The sequence below is a fragment of the Bos taurus genome, chromosome 16 (genome assembly GCF_002263795.3).
Source record: "Bos taurus isolate L1 Dominette 01449 registration number 42190680 breed Hereford chromosome 16, ARS-UCD2.0, whole genome shotgun sequence".
Lineage (NCBI taxonomy): Eukaryota > Metazoa > Chordata > Mammalia > Artiodactyla > Bovidae > Bos > Bos taurus.
The window spans coordinates 23,463,673-23,480,991 of NC_037343.1; the positions used below are offsets into that span (position 1 = coordinate 23,463,673).

Consider the following 17,319-nt stretch of genomic DNA (forward strand, 5'->3'; position numbering starts at 1 on the left):
CTGGAAAAACCATAGCCTTGGCTAGACGGATCTTTGTTGGCAAAGTAATGCCTCTGCTTTTGAATATGCTATCTAGGTTGGTCATAAGTTTCCTTCCTAATTAAAAGTAAGCGTCTTTTAATTTCATGGCTGCAATCACCATCTGCAGTGATTTTGCATAAATCATTGCCAATTCAGTTGCTATTCTAACAGTGAGACTTCTAGACAACCAGACTGTGATAATTACCGCAGTCAAGGTGACATTAAGGTTTTTGGCCCAAAATAATGACGCTGCAAAGTGAGATGAACGTAAAACAAAGGTGACAGCTCTAGGAACAGTGTGGGAGCAAGAGGTGGAAACGTTGTCACCTGGTGTATCTATTAGACATCCAAGGTGAAACGCTAAGTCGAGAATTGGATAAGGGAGCCTGGAGTTCAGAGGAGAAGGGGATAGGCTGGGAATACGTGAACTTGAGAGTTGACAATACATGGATTTAGAAGTCAAAAGATGCCCAGAGATAACCAAGGATGTGAGAGAAAATACAAAATGAAGATACAAGTAGATAAGAGAGAAGGACCAGAAAGATGAAAGGGAAGCCAGGAGAGTACAGTAGTATTCAAGAAAGAATGTGTTTCAAAGAGGAGAGAACTAGCTGGGTCAAATATTGAGAGGACGAGAAGCACTGAGGACTGGAAATGATGACTGGATTTAACCTTATGGAGGCCCTGGTGACCTTAGCGAGAGGGCAAACTAAGTGAAACAGTGACAGATTTTACTTTCTTGGGCTCCAAAATCACTGCAGATGGTGACTGCAGCCATGGAATTAAAAGATGCTCCTTGAAAGAAAAACTATGACAAACCTGGACAGTGCATTAAAATGCAGAGACATCACTTTGCCAACAAAGCTCTGTCTAGTCAAAGCCATGGTTTTTCCAGTAGTCATGTACAGATATGAGAGTTGGACCATAAAGAAGGCTGAGCACCAAAGAATTGATGCTTTTGAACTGTGGTGCTGGAGAAGACTCTTGAGAGCCCCTTGGACTACAAGATCAAACCAGTCAATCCTAAAGGAAATCAACCCAGAATTAGAAGGACTGATGCTGAAGCTCAAGCTCCAATACTTTGGCCACCTGATGCAAAAAGCAGACTCATTGGAAAAGACACTGATGCTGGGAAAGATTAAAAGGAGAGGGGCAGCACAGGCTGAGATGGTTAGACAGCATCACTGAACTCAACGGACATGAATTTGAGCCAACTCTCTGAGCGATGGAGAAGGATAGGGGAACCTGGCACGCTGCAGTCCATGGGGTCGCAAAGAGGTAGACACGACTTGCTGACTGAACAACATGAATTGGGTTCAAGAGAACAGAGAGAAGAAATTGGAGATGGCAAGTACAGATAATCCTTTCAAGGAGTTTCATTGCAAAGCAAAAGGAATATGGAGACAGGAAAGGGTATTTTTAGGCTGGGGAAGGTAACAGCACATTTTTAAGCTGATGGAAAGATCCAGTAGAGAAAGAAGATGTGATGATACACGGAGAGAGCTGCTGAAGTGTCACCATCAAGGCGGCCAGAGTTGAGGAGTTTTAGTGCACACGTGGAGGGGGTGCCCTCTGCTATGAGAAGAATGTTCATCCACCTAAACAGACATTTCTCTAAAGACATACAGATGGCCAACAGGCACATGAAAAGATGCTCAATATTGCCAATTATTACATAAATGCAAATCAAAACTACAATGAGATACCACCTCATACTAGCTTATGGTATGGCCATCATTTTAAGATCTACAAATAATAAATGCTGAAGGGGGTGTGACTATTGGTGGGAATATAAACTGGTACAACCACTATGGAACAGAGTGGAGGTTCCTCAAAAAGCTAAAAATAGAATTGCCATATGATCTAGCAATCCCATTCCTGGGCATCTATCTGGACAAAACTGTAATTCAAAAAGATACATACACCCCCATGTTCACGGCAGCATTATTTACTATAGCAAAGACACAGAACATCCTAAATGACCACTGACAGATGAATGGATATGGAAGATGTGGTACATATTATATATACCATTGAATATTAGCCATAAAAAGGATGAAATGCCATTTGCACCAACATAGATGGATGTAGAGATTATCATATTAAGTAAGTCAGAAAGAGAAAAACAGATACCATGTATCACTTATATGTAGAATATAAGAAAATGATACAAATGAACTTATTTACAAAACAGAAACAGACTCACACAGAGAACAGACTTGTGGTTGCCAAGGGGCAGAGAGAGTAGGGGAAGGAAGGATTGGGAGTTTGGGATTAGCAGATGTAAACACATATAGGATGCATAAAAACAAAGTCCTACAGGATAGCACTGTATGGGCTACCCTGGTAGCTCAGTTGGTAAAGAATCTGCCTGCAATGCAGGAGACCCCGGCTCGATTCCTGGGTTGGGAAGATCCCCTGGAGAAGGGATAGGCTACCCACTCCAATACTCTTGGGCTTCCCTGGTGGCTCACAGTAAAGAATCTGCCTGCAATGTGGGAGACCTAGGCTTGATCCCTGGGTTGGGAAGATCCCCTGGAGGAGGGCATGACAACCCACTCCAGCATCCCCGCCATGGAGAATCCCCATTGACTGAGGAGCCTGGCAGGCTACAGTCCATGGGGTCACCAAGAGTTGGACATGACTGAGTGACTAAGCACAGCACCGTATAGCACAGGGAACTATATTCCATATCCTGTGATAACATAATGGAAAAGAATATGAAGAAATATATATAAGTGTCACTTTGCTATTGACATATAGCAGAAATTAATGCAATGTGTGTTAGTTACTCAGTAGTATCCAACTCTTTGTGATCCCATGGACTGTAGCCCACTAGGCTCCTCTGTCCATAGAATTCTCCAGGAAGAATACTGAAGTGGGTTGCCACTTCATTCTCCAACATAATATTATAAATCAACTATATTTTAATAAAACAAATGATAAATTTTTTAAAAAGACGATAGTTCATCTGAAATAGCAGAGAAGGTGGAAATGTGGACACTTGAGCGGGAAAGATACGGTGGGGGTTCTTGTGAGTCTCTTCATATTGTCTCTATCTTCTTAGTGAAATAGACATCAACCTGATCAACCAAAAGTCAGAAAGGGGAAGTACTGAGAATCCGAGGGGAGAAAAGCTCTGGAATAATTGTTCAGAAGAGTGAGAAAATGAATGCTGGAAGGAAATATAGTACAGTTACGTATTTGTGTGCCTGCAAGTGCATGCTCAGGAGCATCCAGCTCTTTGCGACCCCAGGGACTATAGCTCGCCAGGCTCCTCTGTCCATGAAAATTTCCAGGCAAGAATACTGGAGTGCATTGCCATTTCCTACTCCAGGGGATCTTCCTGACCCAGGGATCGAAACTGCATCTCCCCTGTCTCCTGAATTGGCAGGCGGAATCTTTACCACTGTGCCACCTGAGAAGCCAATTACATATTTAGTACACGTAAAGTAATGTCAGTGTTAACATTGTCACCAGTCTGTGGAACCCCAAGCGCCTCACTCATTCAACAGGTGTTTCTTAATCACAAAATTTGGTTTTGGTGACCGTATTACGTGAGACTTTGTTGTTGTTGCTCAGTTGCTAAGTCATGTCCAACTCTTTGCAACCCCATGGGCTGCAGCACGCCAGGTTTCCTGGTCCTTCGTTATATCCTGGAGTTTGCTCAAACCCATGTCCATTGAGTCGGTCATGCCATCTATGCATCTCATTCTCTGTCATCCTCTCCTCCTGCCCTCCATCTCTCCCAGCATCAGTCTTTTCCAAAGAGTTGGCTCTTCGCTTCAGGTGGCCAAAGTATTAGAGCTTCAGCTTCAGCATCAGTCTTTCCAATGAATATTCAGGGTTGATTTCCTTTATGATTGACTGGTTTGATCTCCTTGCTGACCAAAGGATCTCAAAGAGTCTTCTTCAGCACCGCAACTTGAAAGCATCCATTCTTTGGTGCTCAGCCTTCTTTATGGTCCAACTCTCATATCTGTACATGACTACTGGAAAAATCATAGCTTTAACTATACAGACCTTTGTCAGCAAAGTGATGTCTCTGCATTTTAATACACTGTCTAGGTTTGTCGTGGCTTTTCTTTCAAGGAGCATCTTTCCATCTGCAGCGATTTTGGAACCCAAGAATAAAATAAAATCTGTCACTGTTTCCACTTGTTCCCCATCTATTTCCCATGAAGTGATGGGACCAGATGCCATGATCTCAGTTTTTTGAATGTTGAATTTTAGGTTGGTTTTCTCACTCTCTTTTTTCACCCTCATTAAGAGGCTGTTCAGTTCCTCTTTACTTTCTGCCAATAGAGCTGTATCATCTGAGACTTATTTAATAGAATTTTTTCATATCATTTCAGTACGATTGACGTTCCAAGCTCTTCAATTTTTCAGTCAGGTTGAATGAAGCCACCAATTTAACATCACCCCCTGAGCCCCAGACACGTGTTTGTGCCTGTTATTCTAACCCTGATGGTTTGGCAGAACGGGATGGATCGCACTCTCCAGCTGCTGTCATCTCAATGGCAGGGTTGTTACAGGGTTACTTTGGCAGGGGTCACCTCACGACGTGTCAGTGTCACCGTCACTAGGCAGTGGCCGCCCACGCTCAGTCCATCTCCTTGTCCACTTGATAGCCTGATTTTCCATCTAAAATAGAATAGTTTTGAGAAGAGGAAGCCAAGAAGAAAAAACGTTTAACTCTCTACTGTCTGCTCTAACACTTTGTACATTGCAGGCACTCAATTCATTAAAGAAATAAATGGCTAGCACTTTGCAGACGCAGTGAAAGTGACAAAGGGCCAAAGATATGTTTGAAAATAACAGGGCCGGGGCAGCTGCCTCCGCAGATCCCTGATGCTCCCAGAGCTGCTGAGCACCACAGTTACGTGTTTCGGTTGTTCAGCGGCTGAGTCGAGTCTGACTCTTTGGCAACTCCATGGACTGCAGACCTCCAGACTCCTCTGTCCACAGAATTTCCCAGGCAAGAATACTGGAGTGAGTTGCCATTTCCTTCTTCAGGGGATCTTCCCAACACAGAGATCAAACCTACATCTCCTGCATTGACAACCAGATTCTTTACCACTGAGCCACCAGACCCTTCAGTGCAGGGAGACAAAGATTTTTCCTTTTATTTACAGGGCAACAATGGAGAAACAGACATAGAGAATAGACTTATGGACATGGGGAGAGGGGAGAAGGGTGAGATGTATGGAAAGAGTAACATGGAAACTTACATTACCATATGTAAAATAGATAGCCAACGGGAATTTGCTGTATGGCTCAGGAAACTCAAATAGGGGCTCTGTTATCAAACTAGAGGGGTGGGATGGGGAGGGAGATGGGAGGGAGGTTCAAAAGGGAGGGGATATATGTATAGCTATGGCTGACTCATGTTGAGGTTTGACAGAAAACAGCAAAATTCTGTAAAGCAATTATCCTTCAATAAAAAATAAATAAACGTTTTTGCTTTCCGCACACTAAAAGACAATGACTGCAACTTAAATACAAAACAACTCTACAGTTAAATCCACAGTTTTATACATTTATCTCACTCATGTATCAGTGAAAAATCACCATCAAAAAAATAGGAAAAGTTATATAGTTATATAACAGATGACTAATATTTATAACGAAAACCAGCTATAATTAGGGTGGTATATCCAGACTCTCAAATCATAATGCCTCTTTGCTTGCCTTATGGAATGTTCCACTGCTGCTGACCTCGCCACTAGCAGCCAAATGAGTTGCCGTTATTGTCCAATTTTCATGAAGGCTTCATGTGATTTACTGACATAATTAGGAACTATTCTAAACACACCATCATGGATGAACTAGAGTTTACTAATACGGGATCTACACCAGAAATCACAGCGAGCGGTGCCTGCAGTAAATATACCTTGACCTCTTTATTTTCTTTTTGAAAACCATGAATATCAGGCACACAAGCACTTTCCTGTCAGTCATGTATCCGGCTAGTGACTGCAGCCTGCAAGTAGAAAATAGTGATAGTTTCTAAAAGGATAGTGTTTGTAGTCAGGTTGATACCTTCTTGAAAAGCACCACTGTGCTTAAGATATTTGGAAGAGTTTTGATATTTTAGCTGAACCTCAATTTAAGAAAACAGCCAGTTTATCACACATAGATTTGGGGTTAAGGATTCCTTTCCTAACATAACTGCTTTCTGGAGAGTTCCTTTAAGTAGTGAGCATTTCTTTAAAACAGCAAAGGTCAAGCTCTTCTGTGATTGGTTTTGCGGATCTGAAGCCTCAGACAATAGCATGGGATCTGTCTGTCTGTTTGTCAGAGATGGCCACTGCCTCCAAAACAGCCAGGGGCCACAGAACAAAATGTGGTTAGTCTTTCAACTACTTTTCAGGCTTTTGTCAGGGGCTGGCAAAAACATAAAAACACCTTGTCCTTCAAAGCAAGGGTCTCCAACCTCCCAGATCTAATGCTTGATGACTGAGGTGGAACTGATGTAATAACAAAAAGTGCACAATAAATAGAATGCTCTTGAATCATCCTGAAACCACCCCCCATTCCCCAATCCATGGAAGAATTGTCTTCCACCAGGTCCCTGGTGCCAAAAAGGTCGAGGACTGCTGCTTTACAGCATTTATTAATTTGCAGACAAAAAACAAACTCCTAGGCACCAAGGTAATTACTGTTAACTAGAGCTATATATCCCAGGAGCAACTTCCAAGTGACCTTGCATCAGTGTCGTAACTAACACTAGCTATTATTATGCGCTCAGTGTTGTTCTGAGTACTTTATGAGGTAGAGTAACTATGATACAGATATTAGACTTCTCTCCTTCAGCTGAAGGAATAGAAAGTTTACACAGCTACTAAGAGTAGAAAAGCAAGATAAAGCATCCTGAACTGCCATGCATCAATAATTCTGAGTACACAAGTATGGCTCAGACACCTATCTCATTAAGCTAGGCATCTGAAAGCATGTTCTATGCAATCTGCTTTCCTATGATAATTTCTTACCACTTCAGGAGAGTTTTGCTGTGTTCTCATGCACAGCAGATACTTTGAAAGGCTTTGCATATGTTTTTCTTTCTGCCTAGATTGTCCTTCCTCTTCTGTTTATTAAAATTCTACTCACCCTTCAAAGCACAGCTCAAATTTCAAGTCCTTTTTTGGGAACTTTTCCCTTTATATTTATCACCACCAAGTGGGATAACATATTAGATGGAGCAGGGCTCTGAAATGAGATAAACCAAGTAGACAAGAAATGGGGAATGAAAGGCATTGCAGGCAAAGGGCCAGAAGTGAGAAATAGCGTGTGGTTTATAGGGAATCCCAAATGGTTAGGTTGCAAAGGACTCTACTAGACTGATTAAAAAGGAGACTAGACAGGTAGGCTGAATGGAAAGAGACTACATTTTATTATCCTGTTAGCAATGGTGAGCTACGAGAGGATTTTAAGGGGGAAAAAAAAGTCTCAACATACTGTAGTTTAGGAAAAAGGAAAAAAACACCTGTGGGAATGTGCAATAGTCTGGCCTGGAGACAAAACTGGAGGCAGCAGAGTGATCAGTGTAAGAGGGAACAGGTGAAAAGGTGACCTTGATGCTGAAAGGAGGGACCCAAGAGACATCAGAGGTAACAGGAATAGGTTTCACAGCCAACTAAGGGTGGCTGATGAGGTGCTGGAGAAGCCAACCAGGAGGACTCTCGGGGTTCTAGTTTAAGTGACTAAGTCCATTTTCGTAATGCTCATCTTTCAGGCAGGAAATACTGTATGTAGGAGGAACAGGTCTGGGAGTAGAGTGAAATGAGGTTTTTGAGACAGGTTGACCTGAAATGTTGATCCAACACTCAAGAAAACCCAACATGCAGTTGGGATGGAGGGCTAAAGCTCAGTCTGGGAGAGAAAACCGTTGGGAGTCATCATCCTATTAATGCTACTTGAAACCACAGGATGAGATGAGGCTGATTAAAGAACAGGAGAGTAACCAGGGACTTCCCTAGCAATCCAGTGGTTAAGACTCCGCCTTCCAAAGCAGGGGATACAGGACAGATCCCTGGTAGGGGAGCGAAGATCCCACATGCCTCTCAGCCAAAAAACCAAAACACAAAACAGAAACAATATTTTAACAAGTTCAGCAGAGACTAAAAATGGTCCACAAGTTCAGTAAAGACTAAAAATGTTACATTAAAAAAAAATAATTCTTAAAAGAATAAGAGGGCCAAGTATGGACACAGCACACCGATGTCTTACCAAGCAGGCCAAGGAAAGGAAGCCAGTGGAAGACACATGACTAAGAAAAACACGGACTTCCCTGGTGGCACAGTGGATAGGAATCTGCCTGCCAATGCAGGGGACACGGATGGGTTCTATCCCTGGTTTGGGAATGTCCCATATGCTGCAGGGCAACTAAGTCAGGGCACCACAACTTCTGAGCCAGTTGCTCTACAGCCCATGAGACACTACTACTGAGCCTGTGTGATGCAACTACTGAAACCTGCACACCGTAGAGCCACGCACAACTACTAAAGCCCAGGCTGCACAACAAGAATAGCCCCTGCAACAAGCAGCCTGAGCAATGCAACAAAGAACAGCCTCCGCTCACTGCAACGAAAGCCTGAGCGCAGCAACGAAGACCCAGCACAACCAAAGAATAATAAAATACATTTTTAAAAGAAAAGAAAGAAGAGCCAAAAGCAAAAAGGCAAATTGTGAGAGTGATTTTAGTGGGGGGAAAAAAAAGAGCAACGTTTTCTAGCAGCAGAGTTAAAGCAGTGAGATGTGGTAAGACAAGGAACTAAGAAGTCAGCTTGGGCAGAAGTGGCAGTGTGACCTCTGTGAGAACAGAAGTGTGCGGGGTGGGGAGGGGGGTGGGCAGGCGCAGAAGCAGGGTGAGTGAGTAAAAGCACAAAGTTGGAAGTAGAGGTGAGGAGGGCTTACCACTCTAGTAAATCATGAGTGGTGTTTTAAAGACCCCACAGTAATCAGGAAGAAATTCCAACAGATTTCAAGAGAAATCTCTTTTGGGACATCTGTGGTTGTATTTTACTTTTTAAACAGAAAGCTTAAAGGCAATTTTAATATTCCAAGGAGTTACGAAAAGGAAGCACTCCAACACGGAAGAAATGGGAAATTGGTGGTGCAAGGCCTGAAACAAGAGGGCTACATGGAGCAGAACGGTTAGAATAACTGTGGCATAGAATTAAAGTATTTCAGAAACAAATGAATACATGAAACAGTATTAGTTCATGATATTTATTACTGGGGCTGGTTACAGAAAAGTTTTTTTTCCACTGTTGATTTAGGCATAAGAATAGGTATTTGTCTCATGTGACTTCCTTTTAGAACTTCTATTTTTAAAAAAATCATAAAACTGTCTCTATCTGGGAAGATTAGTATCAGTTCTTTTTTTAAAAAGTGAGGAGGGTCGAAGCTGGGGTTTTGTTGTATGCCTCAGTAACTACGACCGAACAAGGTGTAGTACTTGGCAGGGTTCTTTCCACACACGCACTTGGCTCCCGGCGGCAGCTCGCAGAGTGGTTTGAAGGGGATGCACAGGCTTTTAGCTCCCATTGAAGGAGCACCGGGCTCAAGATCTTGATCCCTGAATCAAAAACAAATAAAAAATCCATTCGTTTATACCATGCATTTCTATTCTTTTTCATTGCAATACCTCATAGGTTTTATCTGTTAAACATAATTATCTTACCTGGCAGTGGTCTTTTTGATCCAATCTTCACAGTCAATTTCCCCACAGAATGGAATCTGAGCAATCTAACAAGAAAAAAAATGTTCAGTATTTACAACTCCTTCCATTCTATAAACGGAACATTTGAGTTTTGCATTAAACCTGCAAGCAAAAAGGACAGGCCTCCCAGCCCTTTTCAGGCCATGACACCTTGCAAACCTGCTAAGAACTTTGCTCAGAGATGCCCGAGATAGGAAAGCAATATTTTCCACTATCCCAAACCCACACTTTATGTAACATCGGCCCATAACAAAGACATCTTTGTAATACACTTAAATGACCAAATAAACTGGCTGCAACATAGTGCTGAAGAGAAGGAACAAAAAGTGAATTTCAAAGCATCCTCATTTCAAATCTGCACTGCCGCCTGCTCTACCTGGCTCCAAGGTTATCAGGAGGATGGAGAAGACAAATAGTAAACTGATTTTCAGTGAAACAAAGTGTGAGTTGCTCAGTCCTGTGCAACTCTTTGTGACCCCATGGATTGCAGCCCACCAGGCTCCTCTGTCTATGGGATTCTCCAGGCAAGAATACTGGAGTGGGTAGCCATTTTCTCCAGGGGATCTTCCTGACCCAGGGATGGAAACCAGGTCTTCTGCATTGCAGGCAGATTCTTTACTGCCTGAGCCACCAAGGAAGTTCATATAATTAAGTATATAATTTTAATTTTATATACAAACAATATAAAATTAATTATTGGATATATAAATAATTAATGTAAAATCTAAATGTAGAAACTCTGCAATGAAAACAGAAGAAAAAACAAACCTACAGACATAAGAGCTGAACTAACAAAGTTAATTCCCTGTATTGAAACTTACTAAATCATTAGCATTTATACAAACAAAAAGCATGAAAAAACGGAACATTCTTAAAAGTATTATTTAAAATTTATTCTAGAAGACAGAGTAGGGGGAAAACCTTAATCAGTCTCTAATTATGCTATGATATAAATACTAACCCAATTACAAAAACTGCAATAAATTTAAATTTAGTTTCTTAGAAATTTTATTTTTGTTAATGTACAACACAAAGCTATATTTTTTTATAATATTAACAAATTTTACAGTAATCTTATTTCTTTGCACTAAGAAAAAAAATCACTAAGACTTGGAAAGGTATTTCTAAAAAAAATTTTTTAATTTAAAATGGTAAAGCATGTAAACAAATTCAACCAAAGTTGTTATTAGATGTATTTGGACTCATAAATGATACTTTTGTGAGAAACAAAAACCAAAAGATTCAATTCTTTTTAGCCTCAAAGCTTTTGATAAGATCTGAAATTTCTTATTATTTATGCACATAATTCATTAATGTGAAAGGAGAATACACATTTTTAGGTGATTCATTCAGCCATAGAAAGGTTTTTACCTTTTTATCTTTCATTTTTTCTACATCTATATTTTAAAAAGACAAAATCTTTTGCAATATATAATTTCTTGAACTCTTCAGCAGAAATGTTACTGATGAGAAATAGTAATGTAATAATAGAAATAATGATCAACAAATTAAAGATATATTTATGTCAACGGTAACAAGTATATGTTACATATAAATGACATCTATTTTTCATTCAATGAAGACCACCTCCTTGGAAAAATTTACTAAAATCAAGTCCTACAAATCAGATATATAAAAAAAAATTTTTTTCATTTATACCAACAAGGAAGGGTAGAAAATCAAACTCTCACTTACATTCAAGTTCCAAAGATCCCTTCCTCCTTCTCCCCTCCCAGTAAATCCAATTTTATTTACCATAGCTTCAAAACTTGCTTGACAGTCAGTCAACATAGCTAAGCTGACCAACAAGAGGTGAGATGGGAGATGAAACTGACTACTGAATACAAGAAACAACAGTTGTTTTGGTCTCTCTGTGATCTTTGGACATACAACCAAAATACTGTATTCTGGTTCAGGACAGATGTTGAAATGTCTCCAACAGCTTATCTAATATTAGAATATGATTCCACTAATATCTGCTGAGATTCATTTCTTTGAAAGCAATGGATTAACTGATAAGTTACTCTATTGATTTATTAACTCTTATGCAATGTCTTTAATAGACTTTACTGTAAGAATGACTACCATATTTCTATAATAAAGGAAATCATAAAATTCAATACTTTATGGAACAAAAAAATTATGAAAATGTAAATAAATCACAGTGGAAGAAAAAATATACACAGTGTCCATTCTCAGGCAAAAAGGCTAGAAGAAATAGAAATCTGAAATATGTTTGAAGTCAAGTGACAAACGATGGAAATCAGAAAGGTGGAAGATTACTAAGGCAAAAAACCAAGAATAATAGAAGGCTAAATACTATAGAATTATAGATCAGAAGGGGATTTTGATACAATTTTGTACTTATTTTTCAGATTAGTAAACTGACAGACATATTAAGAGGTCAATGATCACAACCAACTAAAATCTTGTCTTATACACTCAGGATGAATTTTTTAAAAACATACAGAGAAAAAGTACATTAAGCTGAATCAGAAGAGAGACCCTAATTAGTATTAATTCTAATACTAGGCCTGCTGTTGTATGGCTTGGGGTAATTCATTTAGACTCTGGCCTGTGGCTTTCTCATTTATAATCTGGGGACACAGAACAGGCTGTATAAGTAAACATGTATACCAGAATACTAAAGTTCATACGTGATTCATTCCAGTAATTAATAATTTTACAAACTGAAACCTCTTCTTTATGAAAATTAAGTTTTGGCTGGGAACATGTGCATATACAGAGCACACAAAACTGATAAAACCTTAAAGAGCCATTAGGAAAACCCGTGCAGTTTTATGGAATCCAGTAGTACCCACTCGTTCTCAAAAACAGGCTTAGAAATGAGTGATATTTTTCACTCATTATTCAGAAAGATCAATCAATTAAGATCTGGGTAAGTACAAACAGTGAGAGATCAGAAACAAGCATTCCTTATTTTAGGAATCTGCCCATTAGATTTCTAAAACTAAAACAATGTTTACTTTAGGAACTTAAGCTGAGAAAACAAAATGAAATTTTTCAATAATGAAAATATTAGGGATCATACAGAATGAAACTCATTCAGGGAGCCTAATGAACATGAGAGAAAGCTGTTATAAAATCAGTTCACAGTGTTATCCAAAAATAACAGAATATTTTACTGCTGTAGCAAAGTCAATGGAAACCAAAGGCTGAATAATATATAAACCTTTTATGTGACAGGCTTTGGAAAAGGGATTAACATGATACATAAATTTAATGGTCTTAAAATACCACTCACTGAAATACGTTTATATTAAAAGATTTTCAGAATTCTCTTACCTTCCCAGAATCAAGCTCCTTCTGGAAGTCCTCCATTGTATTAGCCACAACCATATGAGTCTTAAGGTCTTCAGAAGCCCTATCAAGTAATTAGAATACATATTTTTTCTTACTAATAAACTAAAGCACGTGTTAGTTCAGTTGTGTCCCACTCTCTGCAACCCCATGGATGGTAGCCTGCCAGGCTCCTCTGGCCATGGGATTTTCCAGGCAAGAATACTGGAGTGGGTTGCCATTTCCTCCTCCAGGGGATCTTCCCGACCCAGGGATCAAACCCGCATCTCCTGTGTTTCCTGCACTGTCAGGCAGATTCTTTACCACTGAGCCACAGGCTACCCAGAATTAGAAGTGAATACATATTTTTTCTTACTAATACGACAGTTTTTTTAATGGCATAATTTAATGAAAGAATAACAACTTAGAATTGAGACGAATTCAACATGAACCTCAACTTTGTCTCCAGCAGTGACAGTCAGTGAACTTCATCACTAGCTATTAGTTAGCTCATCACTGCATTACTGGAAACATTAAAAAATTTGCCAAGCACATGCAGATAACAATTACTTTTGTCATAGTCATTAAATATCTACTGATCAATATTCTAACTCCTGGCTTTACCACTTATTACCTACCAGAGTCTAGGTTATTATTTAAACTTCTCTGGTCTTAGTTTTCCCTTATACAAAATTGGAAAAATACTCATCTAACCACCATATCAAATTGTTGTGAGAATCAAACACAAAGGCATGAAAATGTTTAAAAAAGGAAAAACACATAAATATATATTATTCAAGCTATTTTCACATACTCTGTAAGTCTTCTGTAAGAACCTCAGCTTCCAGAAATGAAATAAATATTATTCTCTTCCACACTCACAGTCACACATCACACGAGGAGCACTCACGGGTGGGGACCAATGAAGAGAAGGCATATGTTTCTTTTCTGAACCTCAGGGCTAGACTGTGGGAACCCTGACCATGACTATTCACTGTCCACCAAATCTGTTTCCCTTTCTTCTGACTTTTTTGCAGTGAGGTGGGTGGGCCCAAGTGACTAAGTTACAGCCAATGAGATACAGAAAGGAATATGCCACTTCCAAGGCTGAAGCCTTAAGGAAGGAAAAAAAATACACTATTAATGTAAGCAACTTACATTAATAAATTTACTGAATTAAAATGTCAATACACAGATGTAAAGAACAGACTTTTGGACTCTGTGGGGGAAGGTGAGGGTGCGATGATTTGAGAGAATAGCACTGAAACATGTATATTATCATATGTGAAACAGATCACCAGTCCAGGTTTGATGCATGAGACAGGGTGCTCAGGGGTGGTGCACTGGGATGACTCTGAGGGATGGGATGAGGAGGGAGGTGGAGGGGGGTTCAGGATGGGGGACACATGTATACCCGTGGCAGATTCATGTGAATGTATGGTAAAACCCACCACAATATTATAAAGCAATTAGCCTCTAATTAAAAATTTTTAAAATGTCAATAAAAAAGTCCTGTTTTTTTAGCCATTAAAGCAGTGTCTTTTCCAACCAGGGATGTACATCTGGATCACACAGAGCATGTTAACAATACAGATGAGCAGAATCTATCTTAATAAACTATGAATAAGAGTCTCCAGGTATAAGGTCCAAGTATTTTTCTGTTCCCAAAGCTCCCAGGTGACTCTGAAGAGAATCTCTGGAGAAGAATCATTGCGCTGAGAGCACTATTCAGGTGACAGCAACGAGGACAGGCAGCTTTCTAATCTTGTGTCTCTGACAGTATCTCCTGTTCTGAGTTCAGATGAACTTCATATGAATTATGCATTTGTTGGCCAAATAAATCCACGAAAGTCAACCTCAAGAGACGTTATTATCACTTGCATTTTAAGGCAAGCCAGCCAACAAAAGCAAGTTCACTTGCCTACCATCACATAAACGCACCAAAGCCAAGGACAAAACGGATTCACTCCTTATGTGCAAGATTTACTGAAGATGAACATGAATCGGACACAGGTATTAGAGGGTAAACGAGGAAGGTGCAGGCAAGGCCCCCCACCCCAAACTGAGCCTCTATCCCCAGTGGCCACAGGTCTTCCTCTCTGCTTCAGGTGGACAGGAAAGAAAATAAGGTGCCACACATAGGCCCCTCATCTTCTAGTGCCTCTGCCTTGAGATCTGTGATTCTAAAAGTCCCCTCTCCAGAGGTCAGGGCAGCCTCAAGCCTTTCCATCACCCAACCCCTTCAGGAGGTTCTTAGCCTTGGTGACATATTATCACCACCAGAGGGCGATTACTACTCAAGGTGCCAGGCCCTCTGCTGCTGCTCCTAAGTCACTTCAGTTGTGTCCAACTCTGTGCAACCCCACAGACAGCAACCCACCAGGCTCCCTCATCCCTGGGATTCTCCAGGCAAGAATACTGGAGTGGGTTGCCATTTCCTTCTCCAATGGAGGAAAGTGAAACGTGAGAGTGAAGTTGCTCAGTCGTGTCCGACTCTTAGCGACCCCATGAATTGCAGCCTACCAGGCTCCAGTTTTTCACTGCTTTTTTGTTTTCTAGGGAGAGTACTGGAGTGGGGTGCCATTGCCTTCTCCGCCAGGCCCCCTAGGCCAATTAAATTAACACCTCTCGGGGAGGGTCCCAGGCCCAGGTAGTTTGAAAAGCTCCCCAGGTGCTGCTAATGTGTACCCAACAACTGAGAATCAGTGCTTCTGCACCTCAAATCTGATGTATCATAAAAGCTTGGACCTAAAATGAACCCAAATCAGTCAAAGGGACAGACAGTCCATCACTCCAAACCCAACAGGGAGCAGAAAGCATATAGAAAATAACCACAATATGAGTCAAAAAACCAAAGAGAAAGGCCAATTAAGAACCATGGGAGTTTGGAGGGAAAGATGACTTCCCATGGGGGCAATCACGGATTCCTTGGTAGAGATCTCAAAGGCTGAGCACAATGAGAAGACGGGAGGCACAAGCAACTCTAAGGAACTGACCGGGTGAAGAGGTTAATGTGAATGTCTTCCAAAATAGCATGAAGCTTCGTCTCAGCCTCATTTTCAGCAATTGTCAGCTTTTCTCCAGTGTCTCGTCTGACAGCTACAAACTGACAGTTCTTCATATCACGTGGCCCAACTTCAAGTCTAATCGGGACTCCCTAGAAAACAAAAAAGCAGTGAAAAATGACACATGCACATCTCCAATTGAATAAACAGACTGATGTCATGGCTTTACCTACTATAAATCAAAAATATCCGAAACACAAAGACAGATGCAAACCACTTTAAAGAGAAGGTAATATTCCTGATATACTTCAAAAACCTATTCCAATGAGAAGGCATAAACCTAAGGATGAAGCTACTGCCCAAGTGGCTCTGAGCTGGGAAAGAGTTTAATAGGGAAACAGGAGGACAGCTGTCCAGCTCGGTGCTCCTAACTTCTCTCACATAACAGCACACATGGAAAATCACACTTGCATGGCACACGGGGGTAAACACAGTGGGCTCCTTGGCACATCCTGGACTCATTCATGGCACATGGTGTGCTTTGGTGGGAAGGCCCTGGCTCTGGCTGCTCTACCTTGAGCATCAGAATTACTGAAGGACTTGTCAAAGTACATACTGCTGGGCTCCGCCACCTGAGTTTCTGATCTCAGTAGGTCCAGGGATGTGGCCCGAGAATTTGTAATCCTATCAAGTTCTAAGATGATAAAGAATCCACCTGCAATGTGGGAGACGTGGGTTCTATCCCTGGGTTGGGAAGATCCCCTGGAGAAGGGAACTGGCTACCCACTCCACTATTCTTGCCTGGAGAATTCCATGGACAGAGGAACCTGGCGGGCTACAATCCATGGGAGCACAAAGAGTCGGACATGCCTGAGTGACTTCTCCCTTCACTTTCACCAAGTTCTCCCGTGATGCTGAGCTGCTGGTCCTGGGACTAAAGAACCACTCCCTAGGAGCCCAGGGTTTTTACAAAGGAGCTTAAGGAGCATATGCAAGTTTAAGCCTTGTGGATGTTCAATCCTTGTGAATCCACATAATGACTTTGCTCTGAGTGGATTAAGGCTTGAGAGAGAGCCCACTTTTAGGGGCTAGAAACTTCCTAACAAATAAAACTTTAACACATTTTCCTTTTTTGAGTGAATGATCCTCTATAATTGTTTTGAATTTAAATTAGGAGCCTGTCTACACAGTTCAGCTGATCAGTCGTTCCCCAAACCAAAGCCAAACGAAAAAATGTAAATTTTACTCTAGAAAAAAAAGATTTACCCC

At 40.8% G+C, this 17,319-nt stretch overlaps 1 protein-coding gene across 2 annotated transcripts in view; it reads right to left on the reverse strand.

Moving 5' to 3' along the window:
- Nucleotides 1-9,238: 9,238 nt before the first annotated feature.
- The window catches only part of EPRS1 (glutamyl-prolyl-tRNA synthetase 1), a 64,648-nt gene continuing 56,567 nt past the window's right edge, over nucleotides 9,239-17,319 (reverse strand). For both annotated transcript variants that reach the window (XM_059875455.1, NM_001243320.1), the window contains 4 exon segments: nucleotides 16,042-16,202; nucleotides 13,052-13,130; nucleotides 9,707-9,771; nucleotides 9,239-9,601 (listed from right to left, as the gene is read on the reverse strand). In XM_059875455.1, the coding sequence (XP_059731438.1) occupies nucleotides 9,451-9,601; nucleotides 9,707-9,771; nucleotides 13,052-13,130; nucleotides 16,042-16,202 (456 nt within the window). In that variant the 3' untranslated portion in view covers nucleotides 9,239-9,450.